Genomic DNA, 21,702 nt, shown 5'->3' with positions numbered 1-21,702 from the left:
ACAGTAATACTACTGATATTTTCAAAGAATGAAAGGATTGTGTATTATTATGTTAGGACTACAGGTGCATTTGCCATGTTTAACGATCGTTTTTCTCATTATCTAAATATAGTTTGTTTCTAAAAAAAATCGGAACACCTGAATAACGGCTACTTTGCGTATAAATATTTAAGGACAGATGGTGTAACTGATAGTTTGTGTATAAAAAAAATCGAAACAGTTTAATACCTTCTAGTTTGTCGTCTACAAATATTTTTGGGGGCTGGTATAACATAAAAAATTCATGTGCGTATAAATATGTCAAAAATGCTGTATAAATATTTCAGGACAGCTGACATAACTGATATTCTGTGTTTAAATATCTTAGGCCAGCTGGTATATCTGACAGTTCGTGTATTTATATTTCAGAACAGCTGGTATAATTGTTATGCTGGTATTCCTATCAATGACGATCGTTGTTCTACTGAATATATTGATAGCTCAGTTAAGTGACACCTACAGCGAGATACAAGGGGATGCAGTCAAATCTGTAAGAGCAAACAGAGTCGCGATCTTAACACGTTTAGAGAGAAATGAGTGGCAAATGCTGTCCTATATTATAGACACTCTGTCTCAGTGTAGATGCACTGTGTGGCTGCTGTCGCTATGTGGATGCATTAAGTGTGATCCTGTTAACTGGAGACCTATCTCGGTGGTATGTATTAATTAACCATACAAGCTCGGTATCAGTATGGAAACAAGAGAAATCAGTAAAAGTGAATCAGTGAAAAATAACAAGATACCCGACAGTTCCTGGTGTATATACAATGAACATTACTGTACAAGATGTAAAAGTGTTTCAAAAACAGTGTGGAATTCCTCTATTTCATCTTCAATGTAAGATTTGGAAGCGATGTAAGGGGAGGGGGTGTAAGTTATGTGTCGCATCAGCCTGTTTGAGCGTCTTAGACTTACGTCTTTTTGTTTTGTTTAGTTCGTGTTTGACTTTTCTGCACAGGTATTTACAATTACCAGTATTTTATATTGATATCTGTGCTAGATATTTTACCACATAATGCTGACCAGATGTACATTCACGTATTTTGCTTTGTTTTCCAAATAAATAAAACTTTACTTTATATATGAAAGGACCTCTTTTTTTAATTTTATTATTTCATTTTTCTGTTAACAGGGAAACAGAAAGAAATATTACAAGTCAGTGTTTGAAAACATTGACCTTAAACATCAGCACCAATCGTACACGACCCTGTTGGAAGACATGGATGAAAGAATACACGAACTACGAAGGTTACAAATAAAAACTGATCTGAAAGCCCAGACCTTGAAATCCAGACTTCGTCAACTAGATAAAAAAAATTGACAAGAATTTCAATGATCTAGATGACAAAATACACATGCATTTCTGGGAGATAAAGGATCTGTTGGAGATAAAGTATACTTCTGACACTGAGATAACAGGTTTATCTGACTCTGAGATTAATTATGTATCAGACTCTGAGACCAAGGATTTATTAGATTTTGAAATTAATGATACGCCAGATGCTAAGATAATTGATATACCAGACTCTGAGATAAAGGATATACCAGACTCTGAGATAAAGGATGTATCAGTCCCTGAGATAAATTATATATCAGACTCTGAGTCAAATGATTTATCAGATTCTGTGTTACAGGATACTGGGATAAAGGATTCGTTAGACTGTAGGATGAAGGACATACAAAGCGCAGAGATTAAGGATGCGAATTCTGACTCCGAGATAAATGATTTATCAGAGTGCTGATTTCAAGCCTTTCAAACTAGTAAACTTATTGCATTCTATATTTCCTTACGCTGCTTTTAATTATGGTAACGAAAATAGACATAAGCATTACTTACCTCAAATATGCCTTATTGGTTCTACAAATAACAAAATAACGTACTATTTACATGTACCCGAGCTGCGTTTAAATGAATATCCAATAGATTGCATTGCACTCCTTTATATGCTTAGCGTCTTTCCCACACTAATTAGAATGGTAGTGCAAACTGTTTACAGAAAAGAAAACTGGCAGATGGAAATCCAAAAGGGACAAAGTTAGAAAGAATTATTGACCGTATGTTTAATTTTCTTCCCAAGTCATAGAGCTCTAGTACATGACGAACATGTCTATCTCTCCCTGGAGTTCTATTTGCTTCTAGAGCGATAGGGTAAAAATCAAGTAAAACTTCAAACAAAATAAATCTACTATTGATACAGTTTGTTTTAGCCATTTGTATAATATGTAGAGAGATGTGTATTTGGCACTTATTCGAACCTTGAAATATGTATGCAGTTTGAAAATTCAAGAATAATTTTGTAAAAGGGACGTAATAAGGTTTTAACATCAATGTAAAAAAATGGATGCTGCAAAATGTGATTATTTTTGTTCTGTTTGATATATCTTATTTTCACACAAAGGGAACTATTTTTGTCTATAACAATTTTCTTTATTTTAAATATCTTTAAATTTCCAAAATTGTGCACATAAAACCGAGGTACTATAGTATTTATCTGGTATCTAAACATTATTCCTGTAATATGATGATACATTTCAGTGCAAAATAATTAAATAAACACAGATTTTTACTGTATTTTTTTATTTTTCATTATTTTAAACTGTATTTTTTCTATTTTTTCAAGTGTGTCTTCTTCCTTGAACGCTGGTATCTCGATTTTTACAGCGCAATATATCATTTTAATTGTGGATATCTAGCACCTATATACAATTCTAGTATTCAGGAAAATTGTTATAGAATCTGTCAGAAAGAAAGAAATTACCAGATGAGTCTTAAATTACCTAGTATGAGCCTACGATTACCTTGATACTTTATGTCGTCCCAATCTGTTAATGTTATCATATCAGGTTTCTGAATATTGACGATTTTCCTTTCCCAGACTACGCAACACTTTTGCCAACAGGCCGTATCCAAGGAATAGTTTACTACGCACTTAATGAAACAGTTTACAAAAAAATGTTCTTGCTTTGAAGGTGCTTAGTAATACTAAAATGACATTTCAACTGTTTACCCTTTAGCCTGCTGTCGGCAAGTGATTATGCCTTTGAGATCACCAGCCTGCATGGACATGGTCTGCAGTGTTCGCTATTCAGTCACTAAATTATCAGTGAAAACGCCTTTGAATGATAAGTAGTATTGCCCAAATTAAATGATGGTCTAACCATGTTAGAAATCTAGCAGGGAAAAGGTAAAAGATATACGATATATATCTTGAACATGTATTCTATTACCTATATTAGTTTATGCACATATATTTTCACTTACAACTTTTCCTTTTTTATTGAGTGGCAATGTCGTAATTGGTAATTTTATGTTATTGTATACTAGTATAGGGTTGAATATGTAAATGAAGTATGAAGTAAATGCTTTATAAACTAAACGTTTTATTGCGTTTATTTCAAACGGGTATCATTGTCTTATTTGTGTTCTTTATCTTTGTTTTCTTAAATGCTATGACGGTCATCATATATTTTAATGAGGAAACATTTCACAGAACTGAAACTCGAGAAGATCAAACACCTGACAGTGCAAATTAAGGTGCCTGCATGGTGATTTAATTCAACATGTGTAATAAATGTCTATAGTTTAGGTCAGTGACTTTCAGTAAAATTTATATGGTATTTGTGTACACATGCTGACTTGGTGGCCAATCACAAACTGTAATCCAAGCCGGTGCTATGGGGCGTGAGGGGTGTTGCAAATTCCATTACCTCTCATGAACAGACTTATTCAAACATAGTCTGCTATAATGTTGTTTAGTTACGTGCTATGCTTCAAATCTTGTCACAGATTTTATTGATTATGCAATGACTGTTAAAAGGTACAAAACATCCTAGCGGCATGTTGTCGTGTAAAATAAATGTAAAATTTAACGAAAATAAATGATACAGTTCTTCTTTTGAGCATAATAGCAGTAATTCTCGAAAATATGTTTCCCTTCTACAGTCAATAAAACAGGAGAAATGTATATTACATAAAAGAAGACCCTTGTCGTGCTTATATGCTAAAGTTTTCGAGTTGTTAACTTTAATATGAAAGTAGGTTGCTCATTCTGTGGACTGGTCTCTGAAATGCAATAATATGAGCATACCTGACTAAAGTGACTTGTATTTCATTGCAGAATATTCTACATCCCGTTTTCTTTTAGATTTTGCGTAGCATATGTTAGGATAAGCTGTGAAAAGAGGTCTATAACTGAGTTAGAATCTAGATAGTATATCAAAATGGTCCGGAGGAGACAAAATTTTATTGGTATATAGCCAATAAATGAACTACTAGTGACCTCCCACAGAGACTCTGTATGTTTGTTATTGTGTTGGATAATAAGTAACTCTACTATATTGAATGGAACTTAGCATATATTTTTATCTGGTATTAACCTGCTCTATGCAATAAATGTATGAAACAGTATATTTTATTATTATGCTATAATTGCGGAATCGTTTACAGGGGGAGGGGGTGCATGACAGGAATAATAAACCAAATGTGATCATACAAGTAAATGATATTGATGCTAGTTAAAGGGAAGCTACTCGCTTTTATTAATAAAGTAGAAATAAAGAGAAGCAAATACTAACACATAATTGTTTTATAAACATATTTTTCAAAACATGTTACGTAACAAGTTCGGTTATATTAGCTCTGCTTGAAATGTTTAAAATACTTCTGTTTTTCATAAAGAAGAAGCAAAACAATACATCGGCAAAAAACATATATATTTGAGCAGAATTGAACAGTTTGTTTTGTTTGGCTGGTTGTAAGTCACAAGATGCAATTAAGTCACTTTCCAGTTCTGAGGGAGACATACACTTGATGCCCCTTCAGCCCTACACAAGTCTGTTGGTATCTTAAGATCACACCTTACATTTAGTTTTGAAACCCCGAAGTTAAGGAAATAGTTAATTAAAATAGGTTGCCTACACATTGCCTTTGGGTAAGGAAACTGGTAATTGAGGTAAGTTGCCTTAAAGCCTCGTACAACACCCCCCTCCCTCCCCCACCCACACACACACCACGCCCCCAACATACGCTCACAGAACAATTTAAACAGGTCTGGATTACATATAATATGAAAACATATACATAAATAAAATTACAGAATGCAAAATGTGATAACGACAGATATCTGTGCAAGATGATAACGTTGTTCCTTTTGCATCACATATCTCTTCTTCGAGAGTTTTTGTTTTGTTGTCAATCTGAAAGTAAGAACATATTCTTATGAAATATAATGCTTATAATAAGTTACTTCGGATTAATTTCAAATCTGGTAATGATTAAGGAACACAGATGAGATGTTTTGATACCTGATATATTTAGGTACTAAACTGAAGATAGAAGTGTTTAGATAATAAAATATTCATAGGTGAAAAAACGATCGTCGTTGTTTCGCATTCGTGGGAAAACGTAATATGATGGCATAGGATCAATATAAATTGTTTTACTAACAACAAATATAGCATTGTCTATTGTCTATGTCCTCTCATTGAAGTAAAAAGCTAGATTGAGACGAGAAAACGTACAACGGTATTTTGTGAGAAATTTATCGAAGGTTGACGTTTATGTTAAATCATTAATATGTTGATGACGACATAAAAAACAACATAATGAACCGCACAATGAGAAAACCAACATACTGCATTTGCGACAAGCATGGATCCAGACCGGCGTGCGCATCCGCGCAGTCTGGTCAGGATCAATACTGTTCGCTTTCAAACCCTATTGCAATTAGAGAAACCGTTAGCGAACAGAATGGATCCTGACCAGACTGCGTGGTTGCGCAGGCTAGTCTGGATCCATGCTGATCGCAAATGCACTATGTTGGTTTTCTCATGGTGTGGCTCATATCTATAGTAAAATACATTCATACCAAGCATTATACGGGAGTCCTAAACTTTAGGCAAGTCCCTCTGCCTCATAATCAGCCCTTGCTGTTTCTGTCCGGGAACTTTTCCCGTCTTCATCTTCCTCCTCAGAGCTATACTGAAATATTTATTAGACTGTAGAAACAAATGTCCACTTGCACTTTTCATTCTATCATTCGTATTGTTATATTTTTTTAAGCTATGTGTTCGTTTTCATGTAGAAAAAGTATATATAAATGTTACGGGGTATCCCTAATACACTGAAAAAGAACGATTATACTCTATGGAAAATTATGTGACGTCCCCGGCGAAGTCAAACAATCATCAAATCTTAGAAAGAATCCCGAAAACGTATTATTTATTTTAATCAACGTGCTGCAATATCTTCTAATTATAATTTAAATAAAGATTAGTTAACATCCTAAAATAAAATAGTCACTAAGTTCAAATGATCCAATAGTTTGAAAGCTTACTCATTTAAAAGCTTGCATTTTTACTACAAATAAATACATAAATTATGTCACAAATAAATACCTCTCTTTGTTTTTCTTCTTCTCGCCTCTAAAAAAAGAAATATCTTGCTTATTTATAGAAAATTTAACTGAATCCAACAGTGTTCTTTTGGAGAACAGCTGAACTTGAAATTAAGTTATATTTTGTCCTGATCAGAATTATTTATCAAACATAATCTTAGCATACACACATACTATTTATCCTTTCTTTCGAGGTAGTGTCTAACTCTGCTATATGTATTGTTCTTCATACAGTGTATATCTCAGCAGCACAAGTAACTTTGCAGTACATTTCAAATAATTGTATACCTTTCAAAGTGTACATTTTTTGTGTAATTTCGAAACGCAGTATTAAGTTGCAAGTATTCATTTCTCCGACCAAACAAATCACGTGACGATTGTAAACGCATGTGGTCATAAGATGGCGTTAAGGCTGGCAACGCTTTCATGCCACAGCTTTTTAAGAATATGCAGAAAGCATTCAATCTGTTTATATTTTGCCTTACATACAGTACATAATCGATCCGTATAATTGAAAACATTGTAAAAAGCTGAGCATAAAAATTAAGTCCTACTATTTCTCCTGCATTCTGCTGTAGTTCGTCTAGCACCAGTCTATATTTCGTCTACCATATAAATTATCTTACCTACATACTGGTATTCTCTATAGTGTTACAGAACATGCGATTTTTACATACTTACAATTTTCAAAGTGTTGTTTACATAATAACTGTCACAACTCTGTGAAAAGATTTTCAGTTTGTACTAGTGTTGCAAACCACATATATAATATTCAACTATCGAGATAAAAACTGAGTCACCAAAATTCACATACATAATAACCGGCTGAAATTTAGCTGGCAAAATATTAATAAGCTTAAAATGTTTCTGTTATTTATCAACATACCGCTAATTCTTTCTGCCTTTCATATTCTTTCTTTCTTCTTCTCTGCAAAGATACAAATGCTATTGAACACCTTTAGTGATATTCCGATTTCCTGAACATTCAGACGAGTAAAAGTATTTATACTCTTATTTCACGCGACTCAGATAATTTAAAGACATTGATATGGTAAAATTTGAAGATAGTCAGAGATACATAGCTGACACTTGTATTTGTTGTATAAGTGTTTTATACAAAATGAATATTGGGACTCAGAAGTGTAATTTGTTGTCATTGAATCTCTCATGCAAATACATACTTTTTTCGCTACATTTTATAAGAATGTAATACTCAAAGAAACGTCTATTAAAAAACTACTAGATTTAAAATTCGTGTCACATATCAAAACTATCTGCAAAAAATTTTCGTCGTATATTTGGTTGTTATCAATATTCACGGGTTTTCCAGAAATAAATTATAGGTTTTTTTTTTAACAAATCTTACACACTGCATACCACATTTAGACCATTACTCTCTCATATGTAGAAACAGAAGGTGTTCAAATATATATAAACTAACTTTATAGAAACGAGCGTGTCGAACCATTTTAGGCCCTTGATAATTAATTATTTCTAGATTCAGGGAATTATTTTCTCTATCAATACAGCAACTTGATCAAAGACTCTTCTGTAAAAAGGCGTGTTTATGTATAAAATCGCGAATAATTTACATCCTTACTATATCTATGGAATATCAAGCAAAAACTATAAGCCAATGATACTTCCTTGACTTTGTGATCAAACAGAAACAAGTTTTTTTATATATCAAATACATATCTGTTTATATGCCTTTGCATTTTCAGTGTATTAATATTTGTTATTCATTATGCTCTGTATTTTTATGCATTTGCTATAATGAGGGTCTCAAGGATGATTAGCACCAGCTAAATGAGCCACCCTCTGATCAAAAATAATTTACTTACTTTACTTTTACTTTACTACAGCAGGATTTCAATAGACTGCATGTCTTAAATAAATTTTATATCTCTTTTCAAACACCTTTACTTCTTACCGCCTCCTCCTCCTTTCTTCTGTCTTGCTGTTTTAGTCTCTGTAAAATAGTTTATATAATTATACTGTACATACAAAACCTCATTTCATTACCTGTGCAAAACTCCAATATCAGAAATGTGAAATATTCGTACGATTTCTATCGAAATCACAGGCTTTTTTTATATTTCTATTGGTCACTTTTAGAAAAATAAAACTGTCACCGCGTTGACAATGTTCACTGTCAGATATTCCAGAAGTTCTACACTATTGCAAGCTTTTTAGTTTCGATTTACTTCCCTTTGGTAAACTGGAAATATCTTGTGAAATAAGCGCATTTGAGATTCTTTCTATCGTTTGCCTCAGTATAAAACAATTTGTTTGACGTAACCAAATATAAGCAAAGTTCAGGTATATCGGAAATGACTGTTATATTTACATGTTAGACAAAATATGTCTTTCAATTTATCATAATGATTAAAAGTAATTTCCAATTTCTTCAATTGTCAGAAATGAATATAGAACGTGTTTGCGTCTAATTATGTAAGTCCTGGATCGTTAATTCCGAATATGTATGCCTTTACTTGAAAATTATTTAGAGTATTTTAAACGTCATGTCACAATGAAAGCTTGTAATGGATATTATTTAACAGTTATAAAAGAGTTTCTAACCTCTGTTTCTTTCAGCCGTGGATCGCTGGCTTTTCTTCTTCGCTAAAAAGAGAAGTTACAATTAGTCAAGAAAAATATAAGACATTTTAGATGTGCGAACTTGAAAATAACCTTTACATCACTTCGCAAGCTATAACATGCGGTGAATTTCACTAAACATGCAAAATAAATAAGACACGGTGAATTTCGGAATGTTTTGCGTTTAAAATCAATGGCTATCAAGGGGGTGTAAAAAATAACGCTTCATATTTTTTTCATAAAGGAAATGTCTACTTTTATATACATGTACATCTATAAATGAATCGAGTTTAAGTGACTAAATTAATAAAGGTATTTTAACTCGACTGGGAACTCGATTGGGAAAAATACCTGAAAATTATTTGCGTAAATCTTGAGCCATTTTTCAGATCAATAGATCCGTCCTAACATCTCAGTAACTAAACCAATACCTATTACAGAACGGCCTAATCGTTTTTTTTTATTTTCAAATCACATGATTCTGTCGGTTATCAGTTGTGACGTTAAAATGACGGAGTACATTTCCGGCGCCGGCTTAATATTTCTTTTCCGGAAAATAATAGTTAATGTAAACGTTAAGTATAATACTCAAAACCTTCTAAATCAAATATAAAAATCATTTTTTTTAAATAACCATGTATTAACAAACCTCAAGTTCTTTCTGTCTTTCGTATTCTTTTCTTTTTCTTCTCTGCAAAGAAAATGTGCTTTTATTTTCATGGAAAGTGCTTTTGAAACCTTTTATTAATAATAAGATTTACTGAGCATCCAAAAGAGTTATTTTAGATGAAATTGATATTAAAGTTTAAACATTCAGGACATTTTATTTCAAATGTGATATATTTCGTCATTCCTTTTGTCGTGTAGTTCAAGTCAAGTCTACCCAAATACTTTATATAAACATATTTATTTTCAGCTAATTATAATAGCATTATATATCAACATTTAAACACAATGTATTTTCCGTCGTTCTTTATTTCCGCAAATTGTCAAAATGCTTATAAAGCTTAAAAATGAACAGACAAAAGGTAGACCAGGGTATACGATTTTCTTATTTAAAGTTTTACTTAATTTTCATAATGGTTTTAGAATTATTTAAAATCAAACTCGAAATTAGACATTTAAACATTCATTTTATACGTATTCCCAGACTTACCTCCGCCTCTGTCCTCTTGTCGTCTAAGCTGAGGCGTTTGATTCTCTGCAAATACTTGGAGTTATTAACAATAATAACAAAACACTTCATTATAAGTCAAAATAATATGTCGTTTACAGAAATAGTAGTAGATGTAAAAGAATGATTCATACGCCTAAAGACACCAGTTAAAGGCAGCAAAGAACTATCTGTAGTGTTAGACTCATGCTAACTATATGATAAAGTATTTCTTTTGGGAGAGAAATAAAGCAGATTTATGTCTCGGCTCGATTCAGTATTTCCCTGATAGGTAATAAATATAAAGCACCCCTAACGCCCCTAGCACATTTTAATCTTTGACTGGACACCGTTATCCCAAAGAGCCAGCAATGTCCTCAATAATTACAGAAGTTTTTTTTGTGTTGTACATTAAAAAATATAACACAATTTTACCAAATATCAATCTAAACATATGGATCATACATACTTATTCGGACTTAGATATTTTAAAAGACAGATGGTATACCGTATGTTTATTTTTTTACTTTGTTTTTTTTTTCCAGCATTGGTCTAATGCTATTTGAGATGAAATGCTGAACTATTTGCAAGTGGTACAATCTAAATGTAGAAACTATTTACTCAATCATATAAGAATTCGACGTTATCAACGCTCTTTCTAAATTTGTTTTCGTTATTCAAAAGCTGAAATTATATAACTATTTTACATATGAACTACTACAGAAGTGTAGGTACGTTTTATATAATTAGAGATAGAAAGCATTTTGTGTACACATTTAGGAATCACCAAACATTATTATATATTCAAAAACAATTTTGTGTTGTCATTTTCCATCTCATAAATGATTTTTTCTCTTTTCAGTGATTCGACATTCAAAAAAAAAAAGATTACAAAATATTTCTTTCAAATTTCTATAGCTTCTATTCTTGGATCTTCGTTTTCTATTGTTAATAAAATATATCTTATTATATATAATAAGTATTTTGCCTTCATATAGCTTTCAGGAGATAGTTTATGGTAAAATACTTCCAAGTTTAAAAATGAGCAGTACTCACGATTATAAATTATTAAACGGCAGTTTATTTTAACTGCTTCTATTAAACATGCAAATTCAGTATTCTAAGACATAATATTATATTCTTAATGGTAATTTAGGCACCCGTCTAGAGACAGAAATTGGTACAGTGTTCCTTGCGTGCCATAACATTAGTGGCACATGGCTACTTGTTCGCATATTTACTATTTATTCAGACGTCAACGTCATATAGCAACTTCGAAATCATATGTAGATAGCGCAAATGAAACATCGATTTACCTATTGCAATAATTGCATATCTACTTTCATATCAGCTCTCAAAAGAAACCCCTTTATACAATAGCACTAGATGTGCCATTACAACTGGTAATCCAAAACTAGTCGTATACAATGGCGAAAGGCTAATTCATATTTGTACTTAACACTGACACCGATCAAGTGCGTATGGTTCTGTACATTTCTTCTTACACAAATCAAAAAGTATCGTAAAGTATTTCTCTTATAAATTATTATATATCGCCTAATAAAAGCGCTATAATATATGTTATATTTTGACAAACCTCTAGTTCTTTCTGCCTTTCCATCTCTTTTACTCTTCCTCTCTGCAACAGAATATTAATCGAAGGATAGAAAGAAGAAATATCTAGTAAGTTTAAGTTTGGTAAATCATTCAACACTGTATCATTTCTAAATCTTATCTATTAATCGTATTAAAGGGGACAATATAGACCTAACTATACTAAAGGAACCAGCGTGGGAGCCATCTGGTCTAGTCGCGTAATGGCTGCCAGGTATTTGAACACTAATTTTCACTTGGCATGGCAACAGAGGTCTAAATTAAAGCTAGTTTCTGTTTAAATTTCATTGTGGATGTATTTGTTACATTTTGGTAGGGAAAATGTGAGAGCAGGTTGTATTTGGTGAAGTGAATCTCAGTTGCAGTATGAGTAGTACTTCCAGGTCACAGCAGTGTGATTTTGATGTCAGTTTACAGTAAGCAAATGCGACCAGAGAAATCTCTCTTAGAAGATATATGACCCCTATTTTCTCTTCATTTTATATCAGTTTTATCATAACTCTTTAAAATGAGGTAAGGATTTGTTCTCTGAAAAGGGTCTAGCTATGTTGGAAGCTCTTTAAAAAATGTCAGTTTTATATAGAATATATAGGGAAAGCTATTTAGATGGTTGTGACCTATACTTTGATATAAAATTTGAATGTGGGCATGCCCAGCCGGAAGCAAATGTTCAGAATATTAAACAACATTTACGTCTTGTACATTCACTCTACTGGACAATTACATCAACCTTTCTCCGATTTGCTGCTAAATGGTTTAATATTGCTGTCATTATTAATTAAGTACCACAGGAAAGCTAAAAAACATCATTGAGTTACCTGTATTAAACGTTACTGGCGTTACTTGTCAGTAACCGCGCAAAATTAAAAGCTTTTATCTGTGATAGTACACGATTTTGAGCATTTTTGATTACGCTATCTTTGCCAAAATATTGTTCATGAATCCCCCGTTTCGAAAAATGACCAATATTTTACAGCTTTTATGTACAGTAACTTCTATTGAAGTGTAAGGAAATGGTTGTTAATGACTGCTTTTATTAGAAGATAGGCGGGTGCAATCTTAAATATCACGGCCATTTTCAAATGCATTGGGCAGTTTGATTTGTAAACCTATTTTATCTTTTTCATTGATATATTTGAATTCATATACGAATAACTATGTTTAAAGTGTCCATTTTTAGAAATATTAATATCCTAAAACAATAATGTTACCATGGAAGCAAACCACGCAGTATATAAATCTAACTTTAAGATTCAAAGCCATTGAAACTGATCTATTTAAAGCACACATTTTCAGCTTCTTACCTGTATGTCAAAATGGTCAATGATAATAATAGTTGCAAGCACACATGATTTTACTGTATAAAAACAAAATTTTAATGTAAAATACTGCTGCAAGCATTTCAAGCTTTGATATGTATATAAAGAAACACCTTTAGAAGGTCAAGTACTTCTAACCTGGATTAACATGTTACTTGAAACATCTTTAGAAGGTCAAGTACTTCTAACCTGGATTAACATGTTACTTGAAGGGACAGAGACAAATATACACGAGGTTTTATCAGGTTAAATATTGAATAACACGAATCTTTAACATGAATGTTTGTCCTGAAACATTCATAGATACTAGCTTTTTCTTCGTCGCTACTTCTGTTGTGGCGTCGGTTTCTCTTCCAAATACAGATTACAAATATATAAAATATACCAGTGTATTTTAAACAAAGAAATATTAAATACCTTTTGAAAATAATTTGATTTAACTAAATATATAAGCAGATTTGACTTATATTTGACTTTAAAACATGCATCAATTTTCTAGTAAAATAAATATTGATATTATAATTTCTATCTATTCCGTTTTTCATCATTGTTTATTCTCTTTTTTATACAAAAAGATAATGTTAAAATTTCTTTGAATTACTGCAATGGGTAACTTGCCACCAGAAAAAATGTTAACTTGACTTAATATTTGGCAAACACAAAATATTCTTTTAAATACTAAGAAGGAAAGGTATTTTATAGTCTTTGAACGTCATCTAATTTTAGACGTGCATTCTTAAAGCTAATTTGTAAGTCGTAAATAACATGAATTTGAATATTCAAATATTTGTTTTCAAACATGGTTAGATACTAACCTTTTCTTCATCGCTATTTCTGTTTTGGCCTCTAATTTTCTGCAAAATTAACATACCAAATATATTCAATATATTCAATATCAAATATGCTCAAATGCTACCAGCCTCTCACTGTCGCTGCCTGCAAAATAAGATTCTACGAATTGTTTTGTTTAAGTTAAAAAGTTATTTTATCAAAACAGTGTTTCTTCTTTCTGCAATTATAACTTTTGAAAATAACTCGACTAATTATTACAAAAAATGACTTTAAAATATGCACCAATATCCTGTTAATACTTAACAAGCTATTTACACAAACGTACATATAGAATATCTAACGTTTATTCCTGTTTTCAAGGGTAAAAAACTTTACCCAGAAGTTTTTTCAAAGTTTCAAAGTTTATTTCATTTAACTCTCAGTTCGTGCAAATATACAAAAACATGAGACAAATACATTAAAGTAAATTTTAAATGTAGTGAGAATTGCACACAGCAGGCTGTAAGTAAGCGTCATTATTTGAGCCGCGCCATGGAAAAACCAACATAGTGGCTTTGCGACCAGCATGGATCCTGACCAGACTGCGCGGATGCGCAGGCTGGTCTGGATGCATGCTGTTCGCTAATGGTTTCTCTAATTGCAGTAGGCTTTAAAAGCGAACAGCATGGATCCTGACCAGACTGCGCGGATGCGCAGGCTGGTCTGGATCCATGTTGGTCGCAAACCCATTATGTTGGTTTTCTCATGGCACGGCTCATTTTATTTGTTTTGTTGGGTTTAACATATATGAAAGCCTTAAACCTTTGGAGAAAGACGGCTAGTTTCACATTTTCGGCGTATGCCCTCTCGCCACTGACATTCGGCTAGGCTTTATTTGGCTTCCCGTTACTATACCATGTTTTGATCAGGTAACAACAGAAAATCATATATTAGAAACTTGCTGCTTTTTATTTAAAGTGGCAGGTGTGTGCAGGAACGTATTCTAATACAAGTGTGTTTTTCTTGCCGCTCACGTGATCGGCGTATCCCGATTTGGCCCAGAGAAAATAATCTCTGAATTTTTCAAAATAAAAAAGGATAGGCCGTTTACACATGCGTAATACAGACCAGGTCGTTTTCCATTTATAAATTGCTTTCTTTTGTGTACCAAGCTTGAACAACCTGGTAGAAAATTATTACCAAATGTCTTATGCTTATTTACGTATCTTTGGTTTTAGCCGTCTAGGCTTGTAAACATCTTTTAAATCATACTTAATAAACTCATATAGGGGCAATGCCATTGTGCAAAATAATCTTAAAACCTGCAGCATTAGACTTTAAGTTTTTCACGAGACAATGTTTTCCAAACCCAAATGACAGTGGGGATGTAAATACGCGCGTTCTGTGAGTTGGGAAGATAGTGTCCTCCACACTTTAAAGATCATTCTACTTGTCTATTGCGTTAAAAGATTATTGAAAAGATTAATAGACTTGATTATTTCCTGGCATTATGTAAACAAAGAAACTTATGAGGTCACCCAAATATTATAGACAATGTATTTTCCTATGGAAAGACAGTGGTCTCTGTCCGTGGCACGGGATGAGACAACTGTATGCTTTTCTCGCTGGGAAGACAAGAAATATTGTGTCCGACACATTTACAAAATTGTATTCAATTTTGTCGGGTAGTTTTAAAGAAGGGTATATTTTTGATACCATATCAATAGATAGAGTTGCATGGAATTTTTGCGATATCTTAACAGTTTTCTTAGGATGTTTTCTACAAAGTTTCATCAAATTTCTCTGAGAAGAAGTTGTTTATAAAAAGTAGAATGATGAAACTCGGACATATGGATGGAAGAAAGGCGATCGCAATACGTACTCACTCTGATACTTCATGAATATGCATTTAGAATAAATAGACTTTCTTACATTGTCTGTTTCCGTCCTTCTGTCAGGCTGCTGTTGTCTTGTTGCCTGCAAAAATAAAAACAGTTAACAGATACTTTTACATATATTTCGTTCATCAGCCATTAAATGACATTTTCATGAACAAGAAGAAGGATATCTTCTGTTTATTCAACTTTAATTCAGCATTGATGTATCTTGTTAGTCACGTATTATATTTGGTGAAGGTGCGGACTTTCAGCTTGAAAAGGAGTTAATTGCGAGAGCCTGGTAATCTTAGCTAACAATCTTTCTTTACTACTTTTTTCAAATGTTTTCATTTTTGATATTTAAATTGTCCCATATTTTGTTATATTTCAATGTACGTTTCTAGTTTCAAAAACTAAAAGTAGCTTTCCTGGAAATTTTTAACAACGAATAACCAGTTATTTAGCACAATTCAGCAGAATATTTGACTTTAACACTCTTTATACCGTATGATAACCAGTTATTAAGCACAGACCAGCAGAAAATTTGACTTTAACAATCTTTATATCGTACGTTAACCAGTTATTTAGCATAATCCAGCAGAAAATTTGACTTTAACACTCTTTATTTCGTACGATAACCAGTTATTAAGCACAATTCAGCAGAAAATTTGACTTTAACACTCTTTATATCGTACGATAGCCAGTTATTTAGCACAATCCAGCAGAAAATTTGACTTTAACACTCTTTATATCGTACGATAACCAGTTACTAAGCAAACCCAAGCCAAAAATTTGCCTTTAACACTCTTTATATCGTACCATAACCAGTTATTCAGCACAATCCAGCAGAAAATTCGACTTTAACACTCTTTACATCGTACGATGACCAGTTATTTAGCACAATCCAGCAGAAAATGTGATTTTAACACTTTATATCGTACGATAACCAGTTATTAAGCACAATCCAGCAGAAAATTTGACTTTAACACTCTTTATATCTTTGTGTCATGGAAAAATATGACACATCTTGGAGATTCCATTAAATATCAGACTAGGATTTTTGGTGATTTTACCGGTGCAGTAAAATCTCCATCTTACACCCACTTCCCGTGCTCTATTTTACCATGTAAACAAACCCATAAATCATTTTACTGTTCGTATTTGTCTATTATGAATTTACTGAAAGCAGTTACTGTAATTATTTGATAAAATTGATTATCTGGATATAATCCTAAGTGTGATGCCCTCATAGAAAATCTTTTCAAAAGTTATGTATAAAATTTATGAAGGTTGTAAATTGCTGTGGATTTCTAAAATTACTTGCTTTCATTGGATGCAAAGAAAAACGGGGTCTTAAGATATGAGCCGCGCCATGAGAAAACCAACATAGTGCATTTGCGACCAGCATGGATCCAGACCAGCTTGCGCATCCGTGCAGTCTGGTCAGGATCCATGCTGTTCGTTTTCAAAGCCTATCGCAATCAGAGAAACCGTTAGCGAACAACATGGATCCTGACCAGACTGCGCGGATGCGTAAAGCGTCTGAAACACTTGTAAAACAATGAAATGATGAATATAACAAGATTAAACATAGGTTGTTACAATTACGTTATATCAGTTTTTATTTTGTTTGCTATTTCTCATTGTCTTTTCGGATATACACTTAGTTCAAACAACGTTATCCTCACTGACAGGAAGCACCTTTAGCTAACAACTCAAAACTTGATATGTGCAGTAACAAGTCTTCTTAGTCTTACATTTTTTTTTAAAAAAAAATGATGAATTTTTAATTCCAATGCAAATAAACTTTCTGGCAGGGCCTCGTGGCGACTAATAAGATAACTGCTAAAAGTATATCATAAGAAAAAGTGTGCATGTTCTATTTCCGTGACAAAGAGTTTTAACAAATAGGGTTATATTTTGTATGTCTTATCAGTTGTTGGACAAAGGGCCTATTTAGTTTTTCGTTCACGTTAGATCAAAGCTTTTATGTTTTGGTCAACTGAGAGTTGGTCCCCTTCAATCTTCTTGCTTGGGTATGTACCTAAACATGTATTATAAAACAGATTAACACCCATGCAATGCAATGAGTATTCTTGATATAGCAAACAGTTAAAGATTCCTCACAATCTAGTGACCTTATTTTCCCCGACAAAATCTTAATGAAAATTATTCTGATAATACAGGTTTAATACAGCTGTACTAAAAGATGACAGACGGACACTTTAGACGTGATATCACAATTTTATCTGCTAACGTATTCAGACAATCTCTTAAAAACATGAACAAATAACTTACCCCACAGAAGGCTGAACTAAATACAGCAAATACTCTGCATACTGCTTCATTAATTCTATTAAATGTTTAGGCATTAAGCACAATGTCTTGGCCTAATATATGCCACTGTCATTTTGTAAGTAAATACTTTTATTTCTCTCTTTTTTCATGCAAATCTTGTGTAATTACCATCATGAAAAAATACGAAAGAGTGCAGTTATTATGTAACACTAACCCAATCGTTAAACGTATCAAAAGTTTAGCCATAGTAGATTTAACAGCATCCAAAGTATGTTAACAACATTGGCTTGAAACTCCCTTGTACAAAGTTTCCAGTTGTTTAAAATTTGTAGACTCATCATGTTTTTGTTCTAGCTTGCATTGTTTCTGCTTTAGCAGTACCGTTTCTTTAGAATAGTTAAATATATTTACAACTGTTCTTAGACTAACTCCACGCTTCGTTTTAATTTTTAAATGTAAATCCCCTCCGTGGCCAAGTAGTTAAGGTCACTGACTTCGGGTCACTTACCCCTCACCTGCTGAGGGTTCGAAACGTCGCTTGGATTGTGAAATTCAATTTTTTTCATGTGAGGAAGCCATCAAGCTGGCTAATGGAAGGTCGCTAAATCACACAGTAAAACTTTAATTAATGCTTTACACTTAGTATGATATTCTCAATCTTTAACTCCGTTAAGTTGAAATGGAATAACCGTCGATATTTTTCACATTAGTGTTTATATACATATTAGGTATATGACGTCACATATCACATATTATAATAATAAATTTGAAAATAAAACATTATCGTATGTTCCAGTTTTATCCGGTCAAACGAACAAAAGTGATATCATTTTTTTGCAAAAATGGATCTACATGTACAACAAAACGAATGTAAGTTGTGCACTGACTTTTGACTTTGCAATCATTTTAGACTTGTATTTCAGGGGTTCCTGATTGTGACTGTCACTCCTCAATGACTTTATGCCCGATTGTGGTAGTATTAAAATGATCGTCCATTTTTCAGTAAAATGTCTTAATATTCGACAAAGGTAACAACACAAAGCATGGAGTTACAAAAGTTGTTAAGTTTGCATTCCATATTATCATGAAAACAAAAATATGTAGACCTAAAATACAAATTTTATTTAAGTCTGTTAGATCATGTCGAATGATATAAGAATTGAAAATATTAAATTAGTTCTTAAATAGTCAGGCATCTCTATGTAAATGTCATTTTTCAGCATTTTAAAACACTTTCATGTCAAAGTGCGTATATAAAAGTAAACGTATGCACTGTACTCTGTTAATATAAAAACAAAGTTGTCCAAAATAACATAGAGAAAAAATGATGTCATAACTGATATCACTTCACTACATTTTTTTAAACGTGTGTTTTGAAATTTTGATATCATGACGTAGATTTCGAGATGAGATCCTTGGAACAGTGCATATATGTAATGTTAATAAACTGAACTATGAACTTGTACCTCAAAATGAGCCATCGTGCGAAATGATGCTATCAGCCAATTATCAGCCAATTATCGGCGATACCGTAATATGCATGTTTTTGCATGACTGGTTTGATAATAATCTTTCATAAACTTTAATAGTTTATGCTTATATATGGTGTAATATATCTGCCACGAGATAGCTAGGTAGCTATTGCGATAATTTTTTTTAATCTTAAATAAAGCGAAGATTTCTGAAAAGAAATTCTCAATATTCGAAAGTTTCCTGGAAATAGTATTGCGATAATTTACATTATTATCTTGATGCTTTTTGCGAAAGTGCTAACAGCTGCCATTCATAAGCTAAATATCTATCTCGATACTTTCAAAATACATCTTGATATATCGAACTTTTCTAAAAAGTTTATATCAATAACCTAAAATTTCCCTGAAATATAGTTTATTGTGATAATGTTTTTCAGAAAAATGCACAACTTTGCTAGAAAGGTAAGAATATTATCGTGATAGCTACATAGCTATCCCGTGGCCGTTGATAGCATTAACGCGAAATTTTGCGCTAGAACGTTTTCATGAAATAAGAAAAAAATATCTAGAAAATATCATTTACTGCCGTAATGTTTTCAGAAAATATGCACATTTTCATAAATAATTTAGAATGTTATCACGATAGTTAGCTACATGCATCTCGTGGCAGAAATATACCACCATATTTATGGAATATCTATATTTAATATAATCTGTTAAAATATTCCCTCAAGTGTGTATAATCAACAAACTATCATATTCCATTATATTAACAACCAAATATATATTTTTTGCTATCTAATGTAAACATGTTCAAATATATCACCTACCATGTCAGTGTCCTTTTCTAGTCTATTGGACGACTACTTGTCAAGAGTAAGTTCCACTTACATACAGAGAAACAAACTCAGAGAATTTAAAACAAATATAATTCACCCTAATATATTCACATTTCTTCTATGAAAACTTATTTATTGCTATTTTCCACTACAGTTGTCTGTTTACCTGCCTGTAAATTGTGTACTCGCTCCATTTCATTCACATCGGTTTGTTTTGAGATAAAATGTTACTGTTAATAATTTTGTTACCTATAGGTATTGAAAGTAGTCATAACAACAAAATATAACCAGTCACATTCATCTATTACTAACTTTTCGGCTAGATTAGCCTCAGGATACAAAACACAGAATACGTTTTCATATATGACACTGCAATTATGACCAACATCATCTCAACAAAAACAGTATCGTTACAATTTATTGTTCAGAACTTGGATAGCAAACATCACTTGGCTTAACGCCCTCATAGTTGAATCCCCTTGAATATGAACTTTGAACCATGGCATATAAAGTTACATTTCTTTTCAATTGATTAGAAGGAGGATGCAATGAAGTATTGAAATAGAATCCGTAAGCACTTTTTCAGAAAGATTTTGTTATACATATGTTGAACATGTAGCATTCACCCATTTTTATCAAAATAAAGTATCTTCGGAAATGCGTTAGGGTCAATACGTGCCTTTCCGCTTCCTAGTAAAACTAAAGCTTCGTCAGCTTTATTTTGCTGTTTGAGAGAAAGTATTTTATTTTTCATGAACTTTTTGTAATACAAAATGTCACGTGAATTACCATCACGGCTCAACTTCTATGTTTAAGCTCAGTGAACTACATTATTCATGTTCCGCAAACAACATTCGTGTTCTCGTCAAAATTTTTCAAGTTAAATGTTGGTAAAAAGTTACTTAGTTCCGCGAACTAAACAATCCTCTCGGAAATTGTATATTCAAATTCCACTAACTACCTTAACTTCTTGTAAAATATGCTTAAATTCCGTGAAGTACTAAAACTATAGTTTTTTATAAATTATTATTATAAATTTGTTTTTTCCTTGAAACAAAATGAAACTAACAACAATTTTAGCTACATTAGATACAATTTTTGGGTAAAGAATCTGCCTAATCATCTTCAAGATTGTCCATAAGATCATTTAAATTATAAAATAAAAATAAACCAAGTGATGCTAAATATGGTCATTACACGGCCTACTTACCCTTTTGATCTCAAGTTCATAGTGAAAATAACCACAGTATCTGACAAAAATGGGGAAATAGGCAAATAAATCATGATCACACACCGTGTACCTGATTTTAAAAACCAAGTAAAT

The 21,702-nt window shown here is 32.3% G+C and overlaps 2 protein-coding genes across 2 annotated transcripts in view; one reads left to right on the top strand and one right to left on the bottom strand.

Moving 5' to 3' along the window:
* The window catches only part of LOC128555627 (transient receptor potential cation channel subfamily A member 1 homolog), a 40,505-nt gene extending 36,791 nt beyond the window's left edge, over positions 1–3,714 (top strand). The window contains exons 10-11 of the mRNA XM_053538471.1: positions 409–694; positions 1,172–3,714. Of these exons, the coding sequence (XP_053394446.1) occupies positions 409–694; positions 1,172–1,360 (475 nt within the window). The 3' untranslated portion in view covers positions 1,361–3,714. The remainder of the gene's footprint in view (positions 1–408; positions 695–1,171) is intronic.
* Positions 3,715–5,060: 1,346 nt separating this feature from the next.
* LOC128556038 (uncharacterized) lies at positions 5,061–20,514 on the bottom strand. The gene is made up of 12 exons (XM_053539938.1): positions 20,370–20,514; positions 15,825–15,869; positions 13,937–13,975; positions 11,786–11,827; positions 10,192–10,236; positions 9,685–9,726; positions 9,018–9,059; positions 8,368–8,406; positions 7,321–7,362; positions 6,436–6,462; positions 5,907–6,019; positions 5,061–5,235 (listed from the first exon to the last, which is right to left on the bottom strand). The coding sequence occupies exons 1-11, from the start codon at positions 20,370–20,372 to the stop codon at positions 5,933–5,935; spliced, it is 453 nt and encodes a 150-aa protein (XP_053395913.1). The 5' UTR covers positions 20,373–20,514; the 3' UTR covers positions 5,061–5,235; positions 5,907–5,932.
* Between the last annotated feature and the right edge of the window lie 1,188 nt (positions 20,515–21,702).

This window comes from Mercenaria mercenaria, chromosome 3 (genome assembly GCF_021730395.1).
Source record: "Mercenaria mercenaria strain notata chromosome 3, MADL_Memer_1, whole genome shotgun sequence".
Taxonomy (NCBI): domain Eukaryota; kingdom Metazoa; phylum Mollusca; class Bivalvia; order Venerida; family Veneridae; genus Mercenaria; species Mercenaria mercenaria.
Note: the sequence above shows the minus strand (reverse complement) of the source record. Positions and strands in the feature narration are given on the sequence as shown.

Excerpts from the sequence above, each read along its gene's own strand:
- LOC128556038 (XM_053539938.1), bottom strand. Across the intron at positions 9,060-9,684 it reads AAAGACAGAAAGAACTTGAG|CGAAGAAGAAAAGCCAGCGA; the intron begins GTTTGTTAATAC and ends TTCTCTTTTTAG. Across the intron at positions 8,407-9,017 it reads CACGGCTGAAAGAAACAGAG|AGACTAAAACAGCAAGACAG; the intron begins GTTAGAAACTCT and ends ACTATTTTACAG.